Source organism: Primulina huaijiensis, chromosome 2 (genome assembly GCF_012295235.1).
Source record: "Primulina huaijiensis isolate GDHJ02 chromosome 2, ASM1229523v2, whole genome shotgun sequence".
Classification (NCBI taxonomy): domain Eukaryota; kingdom Viridiplantae; phylum Streptophyta; class Magnoliopsida; order Lamiales; family Gesneriaceae; genus Primulina; species Primulina huaijiensis.
The window spans coordinates 19,440,122-19,455,845 of NC_133307.1; the positions used below are offsets into that span (position 1 = coordinate 19,440,122).

General features: G+C 34.4%; 2 protein-coding genes across 4 annotated transcripts; one reads left to right on the plus strand and one right to left on the minus strand.

Moving 5' to 3' along the window:
* The first annotated feature begins 531 nt into the window (after positions 1–531).
* On the plus strand, positions 532–9,161 carry LOC140967973 (CDPK-related kinase 1-like). 2 transcript variants are annotated; one of them, XM_073428789.1, is made up of 11 exons: positions 535–1,718; positions 2,318–2,448; positions 3,224–3,265; positions 3,352–3,460; positions 3,753–3,831; positions 3,912–4,208; positions 4,368–4,480; positions 7,853–7,960; positions 8,035–8,097; positions 8,186–8,353; positions 8,699–9,161. In XM_073428789.1, exons 1-11 carry the CDS (start codon positions 1,236–1,238, stop codon positions 8,834–8,836), a joined length of 1,731 nt encoding a protein of 576 aa, XP_073284890.1. In that variant the 5' UTR covers positions 535–1,235; the 3' UTR covers positions 8,837–9,161. The 2 variants fall into 2 exon arrangements, with proteins under 2 accessions (XP_073284900.1, XP_073284890.1); XM_073428799.1 differs by lacking the exons at positions 8,186–8,353; positions 8,699–9,161 and having other exon boundaries at positions 532–1,718; positions 7,419–8,062.
* Positions 9,162–9,774: 613 nt separating this feature from the next.
* On the minus strand, positions 9,775–15,045 carry LOC140967980 (rhomboid-like protein 20). Of its 2 annotated transcripts, XM_073428816.1 has the most exons (9): positions 14,822–15,045; positions 14,642–14,742; positions 13,724–13,864; positions 12,477–12,543; positions 11,983–12,134; positions 11,745–11,846; positions 10,835–10,960; positions 10,122–10,303; positions 9,775–10,046 (listed from the first exon to the last, which is right to left on the minus strand). In XM_073428816.1, the coding sequence occupies exons 1-8, from the start codon at positions 14,844–14,846 to the stop codon at positions 10,130–10,132; spliced, it is 888 nt and encodes a 295-aa protein (XP_073284917.1). In that variant the 5' UTR covers positions 14,847–15,045; the 3' UTR covers positions 9,775–10,046; positions 10,122–10,129. The 2 variants fall into 2 exon arrangements, with proteins under 2 accessions (XP_073284917.1, XP_073284913.1); XM_073428812.1 differs by having other exon boundaries at positions 9,775–10,303.
* Positions 15,046–15,724: the final 679 nt, after the last annotated feature.

Genomic DNA, 15,724 nt, shown 5'->3' on the forward strand with positions numbered 1-15,724 from the left:
CTTATAGACTTTTATACTTGTCGTATCCCTTACCGGGAGTGTGGGATGTCGTCTTAACATCCTCCCAGGATTTATAACAAGTTTTTGAAAATTTTATTTTATTATAACATTATATTATATATTAAGTATATACATAATAAATAAATAAACAGTAAAATAAATATTATTACTTTTGTTACCTTTTTCTTCTGTTTGGAGCTTGGAAAAGTATGGAGGACTTTTAGAGCTTCGTGCTGATAACGTGTTGTGAAAAAGTAAAAATTTACGGTAAAAAGTAAAAATCTCAAACTCTCAAAATTATCACACTACACACTTTATAATATTTTTCTTTCAACTCAATTGTGATTTTCTTCACAAATTAGAGATCTATTTATAGAAAATATTTACAAATAATCCAAAAATAAAATCATCATTACCTACATCATCAAACACTAAATTTTAATATTTACAACTTTTATTTTTAACATTCAAATATTCAACATACATATTTTAAATATTAATTTTCATCACGGACAAAATTTTTGTTAATTCAAGAAACAAAACAAATCTTCCTCCCTCCGTCTTTCACAAAGAACAGGCTGGAAGTTTCCAAAAAACCTGACGCCACCATTATTATCAGTTAATAATATGGCCTCGAACAGAACATGAGAGTTAGTGTTTCACCACAAGTCATCCAAATCAAATTCGAAGAAAATAAAGAATTGAATTTGTTGCATAAAATGGGAAAAACACTAAATATTGAAAAATAAAAGGAATGTAAAAGTAGAACAAGAAAAGGTGGTGACGTTTCTTTCTCTTTTACCCCTACAATTCTCTTTTCTTGTAGCGTCTGCTAAGTATCTTTTCTAGCTTTTGTGCTCTTTTTCTCAGTCCCGTTCTTTTCGTTCTTGTTCTTGTTTCTTGCTTTTGCGGATTCCAATAGCTTCTGTTTTTCTGCCCATTTTTGTAGCTGTAATCAGTTAATCTGGCATTGATCGTTGCGAATTCGCTTGTTCCACCTAATGGGCTCTGTTGATAATGCCTAAAGATTCTGTCTTTGTTCAACTGTTATGCTTAATTGTGAAGGTTTTAGAGTTGTGGATCAACTGTCGTTGACCTCCTACATAGTTGGAATTCTCTTCTCTTCGATCAATTGAATTTTTTACTGTCTGTTGTGATCGCAAGTTGTAAGATTTTCGAACTTCATTTCGGCTTTATTTACTTTCTTGAATCCTTTCGCTTGGGTTCTTGATTTCATGGGACTCTGTCATGGAAAACCCATTGAAACCCCACAAAATTTGTCTGAAAATCCAGGCGAAAAAAATGATCTTATTCTCAATTCCTCAACTGGGAAGACACCAAAGTTCCCCTTTTACAGCCCAAGTCCATTTCGTAGCACCTACAAGGATTCCCCTGCTAATTCCGGTAGTGTCCTTTCAACTCCTCTGCGCTTTCTTAAGCGCCCATTTCCACCACCATCGCCAGCTAGGCACATTAAAGCTTTGCTTGCTAGAAGGCATGGCTCCATAAAGCCCAATGAAGCTACTATACCTGAAGGAAGTGAGTGTGAGATAATTGGGTTGGATAAAAATTTTGGGTTCTCTAAGAATTTCACCAGCCATTATGACCTTGGTGAAGAGGTAGGGAGGGGACACTTTGGTTACACTTGTTCAGCTACGGGAAAGAAGGGTAGCTTGAAAGGACTGGATGTGGCTGTTAAAATTATCCCTAAATCAAAGGTCCAGTTGTTTATTGGCTCAAAGTTTATACCTTGCAATTGGTTTTGCTTAGTCGATTAGCAGTTCTTTGTTTAATTGAAAAATGTTCTTATTATGAATTGCATCTGTTACTGATCTTGTGTAATCTCTCTATTAGTTTAGTTTTTTTGTTTAATATGAAGAACATACTTATTGTGAATCACATCCTTGCGTTCTGTATCTTCAGTGTGTGATTAAGATATGATGGAATCCTGCAATTTATATTAAAGTATCTGAAGCAACTCATTTTGCGAGTTTCGCTTATAGTTTGTCTACCGCTTTGGTTTGTGGCTGTTGATGAGCTTGGCCTTTACGTGAATGCCAGAAACGGTATTAATAGCTTTGTGACTGTCATAAATTTTCAAGCTGAGATTTTGTGTAATTTTAACTCTACTGAATTGTTTGGCTGGTATTTTAACTATTTTACGTGGGAATCTTGTGCTTATTGGCTCCATTGCTGGTTTCTTTAAGAGCATATTGTGCTTTTTAGTTCTGATTGCACGTTTGTTTTATTGTTACTCAATAAATGTAAAGTTAGTCATGCTGTTATTATAATGGAATACGATAATATTTTGGCGCAGATGGCCACAGCTATTGCCATAGAGGATGCCAGAAGAGAAGTCAATATACTACGTGCACTAACAGGACATAAAAACCTAGTGCAATTCTATGATGCTTATGAGGATGATGAAAATGTCTATGTAGTGATGGAGTAAGTTTGAACTATAGACATGTTGCAACCTTAACAGCTAAAAATATGACAAAATCTAATCATAAAATTCAAGGACTCAAGTGAAGGAAACTCTTAAATAGGAATAGAGGCTTGGATAATGCAATCCGGTATCTAGGGGTGTCAATCGGGTTGGGTGGGTCAGGTTTCGGGTCAACCCACGAATTTTTTTTTTCAACCTGAACCTGAAAACCCCCAACCCGAACACGAACCCGTCTAACCCGACTCAACCCGTCTAACCTGCCTAACCTGAATTTTATTTATTTTTTTTAAAAAAATTAATGAAAAAAATTCGAAAAAATAAAAAATAATAATAATATTTTAATTTAAACACATGATAACAAAATTTCTGATTTAAATTTGAAAGTTTAATTGTAGAAAATTAAAAGTATATTTACTAAATCAAATAAGCAATTGTTAAATAAATAAAATAAATATTAAATGATGAAAATTTATCATATAAATATACAATAAATTTTGTTCAAACATACAATATATAAAAATATAGGAAATATTTTTTTTTAAAAATAAAATCGGATCAACCCGTGACCCAACCCGAAACCCGTCTAACCTAGTACTAACCCGAATCTGCCCAACCCGAACCTGATTTTTTTCGTGTTGGGTCGTGTCGAGTTGACAGGTCGTGTTGCATTTTGCCACCCCTACCGGTATCTATATAGTGATCTAACATGTTACACAAACAATATGTTTAGAACTCATGTTTCTCATCTGTATAAGTCTTATATACGTTTTTCAGGTTATGCAAAGGAGGAGAGTTACTGGATCACATACTTTCTAGGTATGCTTACATTTTCTTATTCTACCCGCACCATGGGTCATCTTGCTTTGAAGTCTAATAAGTCATTGTCCATGTGTTTGATGCAGGGGTGGCAAGTACTCAGAAGAAGATGCCAAAAGTTTGTTGGTGCAGATTTTAAATGTGGTTGCATATTGCCATCTTCAAGGTGTAGTTCACCGTGATCTAAAGCCTGAGGTAAGCTACAGATATATGCCATTGTGCTGTTTTGTTCCACTCGCTTTGGAGTACTATGAAGATTCATTCCCATAAATTAGACAATGATCTTGATCGTCTGGTAAACTGTTGTCAAGAACACCTGTTTCCATTGAATTAGCTCGTTGATCATACTAATAGACTTTATAGCGTTCTCTAGTATTCATCAACTGCAGTTAATGCTTTTTTATTTTTTAATCATGATTTGTCTCATCTAAATGTTAACTGCCATGTGGCTTCTTTCTAATGACCTTGATCTCTCTTGCTGCTCTAGAATTTTCTCTTTACTTCGAAAGATGAGCATTCCCCTTTGAAGGCCATTGACTTTGGACTCTCTGACTATGTAAAGCCAGGTTTACTCTGTTTTTTGTTATTCTCAGTCTTCTCTTTTATTATGGTAAGCAAGAGTTTGTGAGTGTATATTCTTTGGCAGACGAAAGGCTGAATGATATTGTTGGAAGTGCTTACTATGTGGCACCTGAAGTTTTGCATAGATCGTATGGAACGGAAGCTGATATGTGGAGTATTGGTGTCATTGCTTATATTCTTCTTTGTGGAAGCAGGCCTTTCTGGTCAAGAACAGAATCTGGAATCTTCCGAGCTGTTCTGAAGGCTGATCCGAGTTTTGATGAAGCTCCATGGCCTTCGTTGTCTTCTGATGCCGTAGATTTTGTAAAGGGATTATTGAACAAAGATTACCGTAAAAGATTAACAGCTTCTCAGGCTCTTAGTAAGTTGTTGGACATGGTCGATCTTAAAACTTATGGTTTCTAGCCCACCATGATTACTAAAATTTTGTATATAATAATGTTTTGATATAGATGCCTCAACTTACCTTTTCACCGAGTTTAAAAGCTGAAGAATACTCTAATGATCTTGTCGTGCCTAGGTCATCCGTGGCTGGTTGGTCGTCAAGATATGAAGATTGCTTTGGATATGATAATATATAAGCTTGTAAAAGCTTACATATGTTCATCTTCTATGAGAAAGGTGGCTTTAAGGGTATGCATATCTTGGCTGTCTTGAAGCGTCTCTAATTCGTTTTTCTTTAAAATGTACTAGAATTTTTTTCACCCATAGCTCATGGCCGAAACACACACACACACACACACACACACACACACACACATATATATATATATACTTTTTGCATTATCAAAATAACTCACCGTCTATTTTACTCAGAAATCCAAAAAATACAATGAAAATCATAAAATCGTAAACATCCAACCAAACCTAAAACTAAAATTTTTCAAAAATAGCATAATGTCTTAATCCTTTCAAAAACCACTCTTTGCTTCCAAAAGTCATCAAAATCTTTAAAGTAATGTAAAATCATAACTGTGGGGAAAAATAGCAATGCATAAGTCCTCGGATTAGTGCACCATCCGCCCAGCCAGTTCAGTCATTCAACCCTCCTATCTCAACATCAAAATTCTCACCTTCATCATTTACACCTAGTGAGTTTATTGACTCAGCAGACCTTAACCATAGTAACAAGTAATACGTATACATCCACATGCAACAGTGAAAATACTTTTAAGAAAGATAGTTTTTCATGAATATGCATAAACTTAAACCTTTTCTTTCATCATATACTTTTCATTTCATCATATGCATATACATATATGTTTTCTCCTTACATGAATTCAGATCAGTAATTGTGACTTTCGTATCAGCTGTTTGTCGATTGATCAATCTTACGTATTACCCTGGTAGCAGGCGACGGGGACATCAGGACTCTGTCGCCCGTTAACTGAGCCTTGGCCTTACATGTCATCGTGTTATTTCGTATTCGTATTCGTATTCGTGTTAGTGTTCGTATTAGTCACAATCAAATCACCTCCTTCAAAACATTTTGTCATATCCATCACTTGTAAAAATTCATGGATATAACATTTTCTTGAAACCAAGCATGCAATATTCTTTAACATTTTACAATTTTCATCAGAAAAATCCATAACCTTTCAAAATATATATTTTAACATTCATTACAGCATTCAGGACACTGTCAGGACTCCTAACATTTTTCAAGTGCGAAATAACCATTTTGCCCCTGAAACCCTAATTTAACATTTTACCCTTGGACCTTAAAACGACGACATGAATCCATCCAAACTTACTATAACACCTTAAAATACACCCATAAACATTTCTTAAACATAAACTTAAGCCCCGCAACTAAATTCGAAATTCATTTTAAAACTTGAACCGAAGTACCGGTTTTAACCCGAATCAACCGAAACTTAACCAAATTTTATCAAACTTTCACCATGGCTTAACGACACCTAACCATACCCTATGCAACCCAAATCAAGCCATTTAGAACCCTTGAAACCCACCTAGTACGCTACTGAACTCTCTGCACTCATTCAAACAAAACCCTAGACCTAAACCAACAAGTCCATCGAACCTAGCCCTTAACCGATGTGACCAGCCCCTATCCAGCCATCCTAGGACCAAGACCGAACCCTTAGGAACCTACTGGACCAGCCCTAATGCGCCATGCCCGAGGGCGTGCATGGTGCGACCGAAACCTTCTTGCGCATGGCTAGATTGAGCCCTAGCCGTGCGCCTACCCTATCCAGCCCCTTCCAGCCATCCTTGGACCATCATGGTTTGTGGCTAGGGCACTCCCGAGCCCTGACCTTCGCCTGGACAGCCCCCTTCACGGCCCTCTCTCTCTTTCTTTAAAAATGCAAGCCCTAGCCCTTCTTGACCCTAAAACCTGCAGCGCCTTTCATCTTCCATTTCCAGCCCTTAACCATGCATCTAGGGGTCCCTAAACCCTCTGAAAATTGACCCTCCTAATAGCCCTAACCTGGCAGCCCCTTTGTGCATCAATAACATGATTTAAAAAGCATTAAAATCTAAGTGTTTGCCATGTATAATTCAATAAACGAAAATATAAAGAGGGTAAAATATTTTTCATGCAACCATGTATCTTTCACACATAATATGGTATGAACGATGAGTAAAGAAATATCGCACGAAAATCAATTCTAGACGCGAAGAATGTTGGTGGAGAGACGGGGGAGCCTTGGCTGCGTTTTCTTCCTTCCAAAAGTGACGTGAATGGCTTGAAAGTGTGAGTGTGTGTGTGGTGTATTCGGCTGCTAGGGAGAAACCCTAGGAGTCTTAGTGTTTGAGCGTGAGTTTGAGTGATTTAGGGCTTGTAAAAATCAAGTTTTAGATATGAATAATTGGGTAGAAAGTTAGGCCCAATAATCCTAGTAAATAGGCCCATTATAAAGTAGGAAAAATATCTTGTTTAAGAAAGTTTTCGAAAATAATAACCGAACCTCCAAAAAGTCTTTGTTTTCTTCCAAAATCGATTACCGGTTTAACATACGATTCGGTATGTAAAAGGACCTCAAAAGACACCATTTTCGAAAATCATGCCTTAAATATACCATATATTAAATAATTAAAAATAATTATTTAATAAAAATATTTCTCATTTACAGTCTCCGGTCTCCGTTGCTCGATCGCCTCTCGAGTAACTCTTGAAAACAAAGTTTTATGCATTCTAATAGAAAACCATATTTTTAAACATGTAAACATGCTTTCCACATTTAATCAATGTCATTAAAATAATTTAATCAAATATTTTTCATTTTTCTTAGATTTGCATGTAGTTGGATTACGTTATATCACATTTTTGAACTTACATGTCAAGTACTGGATAATACTACAGGAAGAATTTAACCACCTTCTGGTCTATTGCATTGCATGATATCACGCATTTACCTGATCACTTATTTTCCTTTTCGTTGAGTAATAATTCTAAAATTATAACATTCTTGTGATGATTTACCACAAGATGAACTACTAATCTGTACGTATAATGAAAGTCAAGACCAAACCAAACTAAAATAATCATGTAAAGGGGAACACTGAAGTCAACTCAACTCACAAAAGGTTATTTTGTACTTGCTAGATATACCTATCTCAGCTAGGTGACGATGGTCTCTTCTGTCACTCTGCTTGTGCAAGTTCATTTTTCTCTTCAAACATGGTCATGGATCGGATTTTATTTTATATTCTATGGCAGACTTGTTCTTGCTCATTATTTTCTAGTCTGACTCTTACTTCACAGTCACATGCGGCATGTCCTGACAATTGCTATATTCCTTGATACTAAAAATATTTATCAGGCACTACCTACGCCAATTCATTGATATCCGCAGTTCTTGGTTTAGCATTTCTTAATGTGTAGATAATTTTTCTATAGATTCTTCCTCAGCTACCCTGATGGCGAATTTACCAACAAGGATTTTTGTGTCTCCAGATTAGAACTCTTTTTTAAAAAAAAAATTATCCCCCTTGTTTTCAGTATACTCTTCATGCAACATCTGCTTCACCATTTGACAGGCTCTAGCAAGAACTTTGAGTATACAACAGTTAACCTATCTACGAGAGCAGTTCACGTTATTAGGGCCAAACAAAAGTGGATTGATCTCCATAACGAGTTTCAAAACTGTCAGCATTCTCACTCTCTTTTCAAGTTTTAGTTTTAACTTATTTCTTCCCCGATGTAATCAATTAATCTGCAGGCTATAACAAAGTATTCGACTGATGCAATGAATGATTCACGGGTTACCGACTATGTTAACCTGGTAAAAGTTCTAGTAATCTTTCTTTTTATACATTCTTTTAGTATTTGATTCATAACTTATAAGCATAGTGTCATCGTGTTTTGTATAGGTGAGTTCTCTTCGATATAGAAAGTTGGATTTCGAAGAATTCTGTGCTGCTGCAATAAGTGTTCATCAGTTGGAAGGAATGAACACCTGGGAGCAAAATGCACGTAATGGCTATGAATTCTTCGAGAAAGATGGAAACCGGCCAATTATGATAGAGGAGCTTGCCACGGTATGTCTCTCGCTCTTTATTAGGCCTTAAACCCTAGAAAAGATTCCAAATCCAAAAACGAGCTCTTGGAATGCAAGTACCTTGGAGCTTAAGTTTATATTTTCTTATGAAGCCGATGTAGGATTTGTATCACTATTGAAATTACAAAACGTACCACATGCATGTATCAATAACTGAAGTGAAAAAAGCATCTATTACTCTTCAAGCCTCAAGGTGTGGATTTTGAGAAGCTTGAGATTTTCTTGGCATGCTAGAGTTGGTCAAAACAAGTTTGGGATCCTCATTATTGAGTCTCTTTCGCCAACTCACTAAATTTTCTAACCACTAATCTGGTTTTTTTTATAGGAACTTGGACTCAGTCCATCTGTTCCTATCCATGTAGTTCTGCAGGATTGGATAAGGCACACAGATGGGAAGCTCAGCTTCTTGGGATTCGTTAGACTTCTACACGGAGTTCCTTCTCGTACATTTCAGAAGGTGTAAAATATGGTCACCATCCTTTTTTTGGATAGCAGGCTATTTTCCTTATGACTTAAATGCCTCAGAAGATTTGTCTTCTCGATCAAGCGATGACCCGTTGAAGCTGCAGTCTTTTGCAGCGAATTTGTAGTTTGGGCGATACAAGCTCTGCTAGTTTTGTATGACGGTCATCTTATGTCACATTGAAGCTGTTCTTTCTGTCTCTTCCAATATTACTGGCATCGAGTAGTTTAGGATTGTGCAGATGAAACAAGATCACAAAATTTGTATTTTTTAAGGCTATGAAACAGCTCAAAGCTGCAAATGGTTATTTACCGTTCTTGGTGTATGGTGGTTCTATTTTTGCACTTGATAACACATTCCATGGTGAAAAGGTTTTAGAAATGGAGAGTTTCATATACCTAATTATTTTTAATGCAGAAAAGGTATTACTTATTTTTTTTCTTACATTTAAATGATATGACAGAGTTTTATACCAGCTACTTGGGTATGTTTGTCAGTATATTTCTAAAATGTCCAACCAATTATTTATAATAATTAACCGATGACACATGCTATACGTGCATAAAATAATGATTATTATGTATATGAATTGTGATCATTAATAGATCGAGTTATTCATAAAATTTTGTTATAATTTTTAATTATTATTTGAACAATGATAATGTTATGTTTAACATGTAACTTATAGAGATAATATGTAAATTTTTTATTTAAAATGAATTAGTAATTAATAAATTATATGAAAAATAATAATCATATATGAAATTTATGTACAAACTAATTGATACCGTAAAAGCGACTACTGAAGGCCCTAACCTTTGTAAATGATATAGGTATGTGACTATTATTTTATGTTGCTTACATGAAGATGATGAGATTTAGATAGCTGTAGTGCTTTATTTACTTTAAAAATTCAAGGAGTCAACCGCACAAGTCACTCGAATAAAGTTCTATCTCGTTGACAGGATGAAGTTTTCTGAAGTTACTGAATGGATACTTTCATGCATTTTTTGGAAGGGTACAGTTAACAAAGTCGAGTCAATAACACCACAATAAACACATGACAAGCATCTGTACACAACCTCGGGTCTCTACATTAGAGTAGGTGCTTAATTGTCTAAACAAAAGACCGTAGTGAACCCTGATGGAAAAAATACTTGCCGGGGTCTTGATTGTCCCTCAAAAAAGATGATAACGCTTTGGAAAGAGCCTAGCAATTCATGAGTTTAGAGGATATCCATCTTTTACGTTGAACCAACATACAGTTTTCTAATGTCAAACCTACTTGGCAGCTCAACTTGCATGTGGGTCGAGAAGGATGTTGGTTGCTGCATTAATGTCGTTCCTAGCACGAATTAGAGCTTGCCTTGCTGAGTTCCTTTCGAATCCCATTGAAACCAGTGTAGCAATGGAGTCCTCTGGTGGTTCCAACATGGATGACATGGGAGAAGGAGCTGGATAACTACCCTGAAGCCAAAGAAGTAAAAAGGTTGCTCAACACGGTATGAACCTCAATAGAATTAGGTCTTTATGTGCGCCATGGGTGCTAGACATTGAATATCAATTTATACAGGGGTTATACACTTGCATGCACAAGAAACAAGAGATCTATGAATTCATAATTGACTGTGTTGCACTTGATAAAAGGTAACTTGATACATTTAGGTTGCTTTTGTACTTAGTTATCTGACATCAGTAACTTCAAAGCCGCACATTTCAATTCACAATTTTTTGAATGCTTATTATATGGGGTAGTTTTAAATTCATCCTCTCTAAATTTTACCTCTTATATGAAGAAACGTAAAAAATTTCAAATGCACCCATTATATTAATGTCTTTTTAGTTTCAAGTTTCAAAAACTTTTGTCTAATAAGTCCCTACATCCAAATCAACTCCTTCCATCTAAAGCTTAATGTTAAACGTCTTCAGCACAAGATAAACAATGTAAAGGGTATAATATAGGAAAATTCATCCAAATTTATATGCTTAAAAACATGCCTGCGTCTGGCGCGTAACGGACGATGGTGCATTTCCCAGAACATTCCTAGGTGATACCGTGGGTGATGTGTTTCCAATAGACGGCCAGGAAAGTCTTGAGAAGAAAGAAGCAACAAAATCTGGCAACTGAAAATGGAAATTTCAGAAGCTAGTCAGACATAGATTCAAACTGTTAAATAGAAGTCTTAGACAATAAGCCATCAAGACAAAAATGGAAATTTCAGAAGCTAGTCAAGCTAGTCAGACATAGATTCAAACTGTTATATAGAAGTCTTAGACAATAAACCAATAATCACTTTGTATTTATCACAAAACAAAATGACCAAGCAGATGAATTCAGTACAGACTTGCTACATTGATGCCAAGGCCTAAAAGTATTTCACAAGACAACAAAAAAGAGAATAATTCTATAGAGGCTCGAGTTCCCTATTCATTCAACCCCAGAAATTGCAAGTCCAGTGCGTTACTCACTGTCAACTAATCAGGCATGTGATGTTTGAACATTTAACTTAACAGGCATAGGTTATAAAATGAATCCATAAAATAGATTAAAATGCAAATCATGTTGCCTAATAGCACCAGATGTGAAAAATCTTGAATACTTGTTAGGGTGTAAAGAAAAAGCCATACATTTACAAGAAAATGAAAAACATAGTCACACAACAATCTTAGACATCTCATCTGAATCATCGACCTTGAATGGACCTTACCTACACATATTATTTCATCAACTATATCTGAAATTTGAAACAACCACCATTAATATATTACACCAGTCAATAGTTATGCAATGTTTCAATCTCACTATTTTCACCATGCTAGCAATTTTGAAGACCCATTTAACATATTCTTCATGGAAAATGTAAGCTTGAAAAGTAAACATAAAATACAAGCATAAATTAAGCAGTACCTTCATTCTACGTGTATGGAACACATTTGAGCGGTACAAGGAACCTGCTAGAATACCACAGATCCCTGGTAGCATAGATCTTTTCCAGGATGACAAGAGGAGCTGCAAGATAGCAAAGTAAGCATAAATAATATAAGAAAAAGGCAATGATATAAAATGAATAGACTAGTACCTCAACTCAAGACAAAAAATAACTAAAAAAAATTGAAACAAAAGCCTCCACAATTTGTTAAATTACCTGAAGACCAGCTAAATATATAAAAGTCTTGTCAGAAAAGTTGAGACTAAACACACGAAATCGTGTTGACACTGGAATGTCGAAATAGAAAGGTACAAATGAAGAAAAAATAAGGCCATATGGTCCTGATGTGAGTATGTTCAAGGAAGGATCTGCCATGAAAAAAAAGTAGCCAATGGATTAGAATAAGAACACTCGTGTACATATATAAGAAAAAAGAAACATAATTCAAATAAACCGCCATTTCATTAAAGTAAAAATAAAGTTCAGTCGTACAATAAAACATTCTTTATAGTGAAAAATCGATACCGCAAAAAACAATTTTAGATATACTGAATGCACAACACATGTAATAGAACCAAAGTACCAGCTAATTAAATAATCGAGTATGTAATAATGCAAAACCAAGAAACAAAAGGAAAACCTGAATATTCCCCTCCTTTTTTCTGAATGAAAGAGAAAAAGAGACAAATTTTTAGGTAATTGCAGCATACCTTTGAGTAGACATTGTGCGATGACTTCAAGAACTAAAGACACAATAGTAGAAAACAACACAAAGACCTGTGTGAAAATATGGACAGAAAAAAGTTAACATCTTCATGAAAAGATGCCAGCTGCTATGCTGACAACTTTTAATGTAATAATAAAAACTGTCCATATGATAGGTTAGAGATAAGTGACAAACTTTTCAACCGTAAATGCCACAATGTTATTGATCATCAGTCCTATAAAAGTGGCCAATCTGAATTTGCCAACAACAGTAACACCATGGCAATTGGAAAAAACTTGAAGTTCAGGTCACTTTGTTAAACCCAAACGGCAGATTCTAACAAGGCAAAATTTTAAAGGTGTAAACTGAAAACCGCAATCATTAACCCACACAAACTTGGCCATCGAGAATATATTACTACTGCACTTGAAAATAGTCAACCTATGAAAGCTGAATGCATCATCATGTCACAAACAAGATATAGAATGACAAGGAGGGATTTGCGAGGAGCAACTATCTAATTTGACATTTGCATCATTCCTATCTTTACAACATTAATAATGATATTATTAAGGAAGGGTGACAAAAAATAAATACCCACGTCTCTTGGCATGTTTTCTTTGTTCTTTGTAGTAACCCTTATAAATAGTTGCCTTTGATGTTTTGATTTGGTTTTCATCAATTTTGTAAAATATAGCTTTCCTCTAACTAATAACATACCATATCAATTTTTAATATTTAAGATTACTAAAATATAATAATTTTATAAATATCTATACTATATTACTAAGTTAAAAAATTATATATAACTGGCTTTGGGCTATAAAGCACATCAAATTTTCTTTCCAAAAGTTTCCTTCTCCACACTATTATTCTTTTATGAGGAAAATAACAAAAAAAAAAAGTCAAACACAAATTTGAATAGAGAAAAAACTGCCCAAACATAATTACACTTTACAAAAGCATATATTGTAAATAAAATTACAATTAAATATTAAAATTTATGAGCGCACCATGCAGCAAATATCGCTAATATGTATAAATGATTAGCCCTGGTAAGATTATATTTGTAGAATCTAGTATATATATGTGGACCCATTAATAGTCAAAAATTGCTCCAGCATAACATTTTGAAAATTTTTTAAAGTCACACCACATATACAGCAAGAATGCAAGTTGTTTAAGATAACTGGCAGCTCAATAAACCAATAATATTTCCTACATAGAACTTGACCTTGAACAAAAACTTACAGAATATTTATTAGATCCTATCTGCCTCTCAAACACACGGAAGTAATACAGCAGATAAATTCCAAAAACTAGCTCTGGAGTGGATGAGAAGCCAAAAACAGAAACTATCAGCTTCCATATTTGAAGTTTCTTAAAAATATCCTGCCAGGAGAGAGAAAATCAAGTCAAGAAAAAATACGTTACCCTCTAAATGGGCATAGTGACAAACTGATTAATAACTAGAAACTATGTAGCAAGAACACAACAATCCAACTTGCTTCTAGAGCTCCAACAGAGTAAAAAAAATTGGCCTCTAGCAATGTATCCATAACTAGAAATGCACAAAAAAATTATTTGATTACAAATAAGCAAATGAAGGTTCGAGACGTGGTTATTTAAGGTGCATCGCTCATTGATGTGCACAGGTATCATGGAGCCAGTTCAGTTCCATGAAGAATATGCAAGAGAAAAAATCGACGGTGACACCTCATGGGAAATATTTCAGAGACTATTCTCATTATCCAAATAAGAACAATTATGTAACTAAAAAAGTGGCAGATCCAAGCATGAACCTCGAAAAGGGAAAGATCAAAGTGCTTTTAGAGGCTGGAGCTATATTATATATGACCCAAGTTAAAACGATTGTTTATTGGTGCATAGTAGCAAAACATCTAAATTCCAAAATCTGTAGTCCAGCATGATTCAAAAGCAAAGAAATTGTCATAAAAATTTTGCAGTAAATAATCTACAACAATTAGATGCCGTTCAAATATAAAGATAAAATTAGGGGAAAAAATGGACAAGGTCAATAAGGAAACCCGTAAGAATCCAAAATCAAAAACCAGTCTCAGCTGATAATCCTCCTAGAATGTACTTTCAAAAGAAAAAAAAAACAAAACTCCAGTAAAAAAAACCCTAGAGCCATAAAAGAATCGAAACCTGAAAAGACCATGCGAGGTTTCTGTGACGACCTTGGATCCCAAATATAATCGTGAAAAGAACAGTAGCTATCACCGTCGTCCTTGTCACTGGCGCATTGTCTTCAAAAAAAATCTACCAACTATGAAAATCGAATCAAAAAATGCCCAAAATACAAGAAAATGGGGGAGGAAAACGTACTGAAACCCGATGGGCCGCCGTTCATTTTCAGCTAAAAGTCGACCCTCCCCAAATTTGTGTATTCACCTACAAATTTATGTAATTATGTCGATTAATATCTATATGCTGGCCGATCTTTGCTCAGCTCTTTTCTCCTATTCTTCTCCCAAAAATCTTCGTCTCCTAGTCGTCTGTAGTTTATCGATGGTTGGGTCGACCCGTTTACGAGTTCGGGCTGGCGAATAATGGATCTTCTCGTGCAAAATTTATTTTGTATTTTTAAAATTTTTTCATCGTTATTTCCAATTCAACTTTTGGTAATTGTTCAAAATAAATATATAATTATATTAGGTTAGATCCCTCTATCATTCTAGAATTGTAATTAAATTAGTCTAGAAAAATAAAAAAAATTGAACTTCGTTTGGACAACTAATTATAAAACGTTGTTATAAAATTGTTTTTTACAAAAAAAATTATAAAATTTTTTAAAATTTGTTTAAGAACAAATATGTATATAAAAACTATTCTATAAAAAAAATTTACAGTTAAAAATTAATATGTTTTAATTTATATTATTGTCTACATTTATAAAAATATTAAAAAAACACACACACATTTCGATTGTTCTTTAAAAACTATACTTAGAGAAAACGTTTTTAAAAAAAATTCAAAAATGCTTTATAAAAATCTTATTAAAAACATATTTTAAATTTATTTCACTAACACCAAAAATGTTTTCAATATACTTATCCAATAGAAAATGTATATTACTTAGTTTTCGTAATTTCATTTTTATTATGTCTTCTTATAATTGACAAAAACTTGTGTGAAACAGTCTCACGGGTCGTATTTTGTGAGACAGATCTCTTATTTGGGTCATCCATGAAAAAATATTACTTTTTATGCTAAGGCATAGTTTGGTAC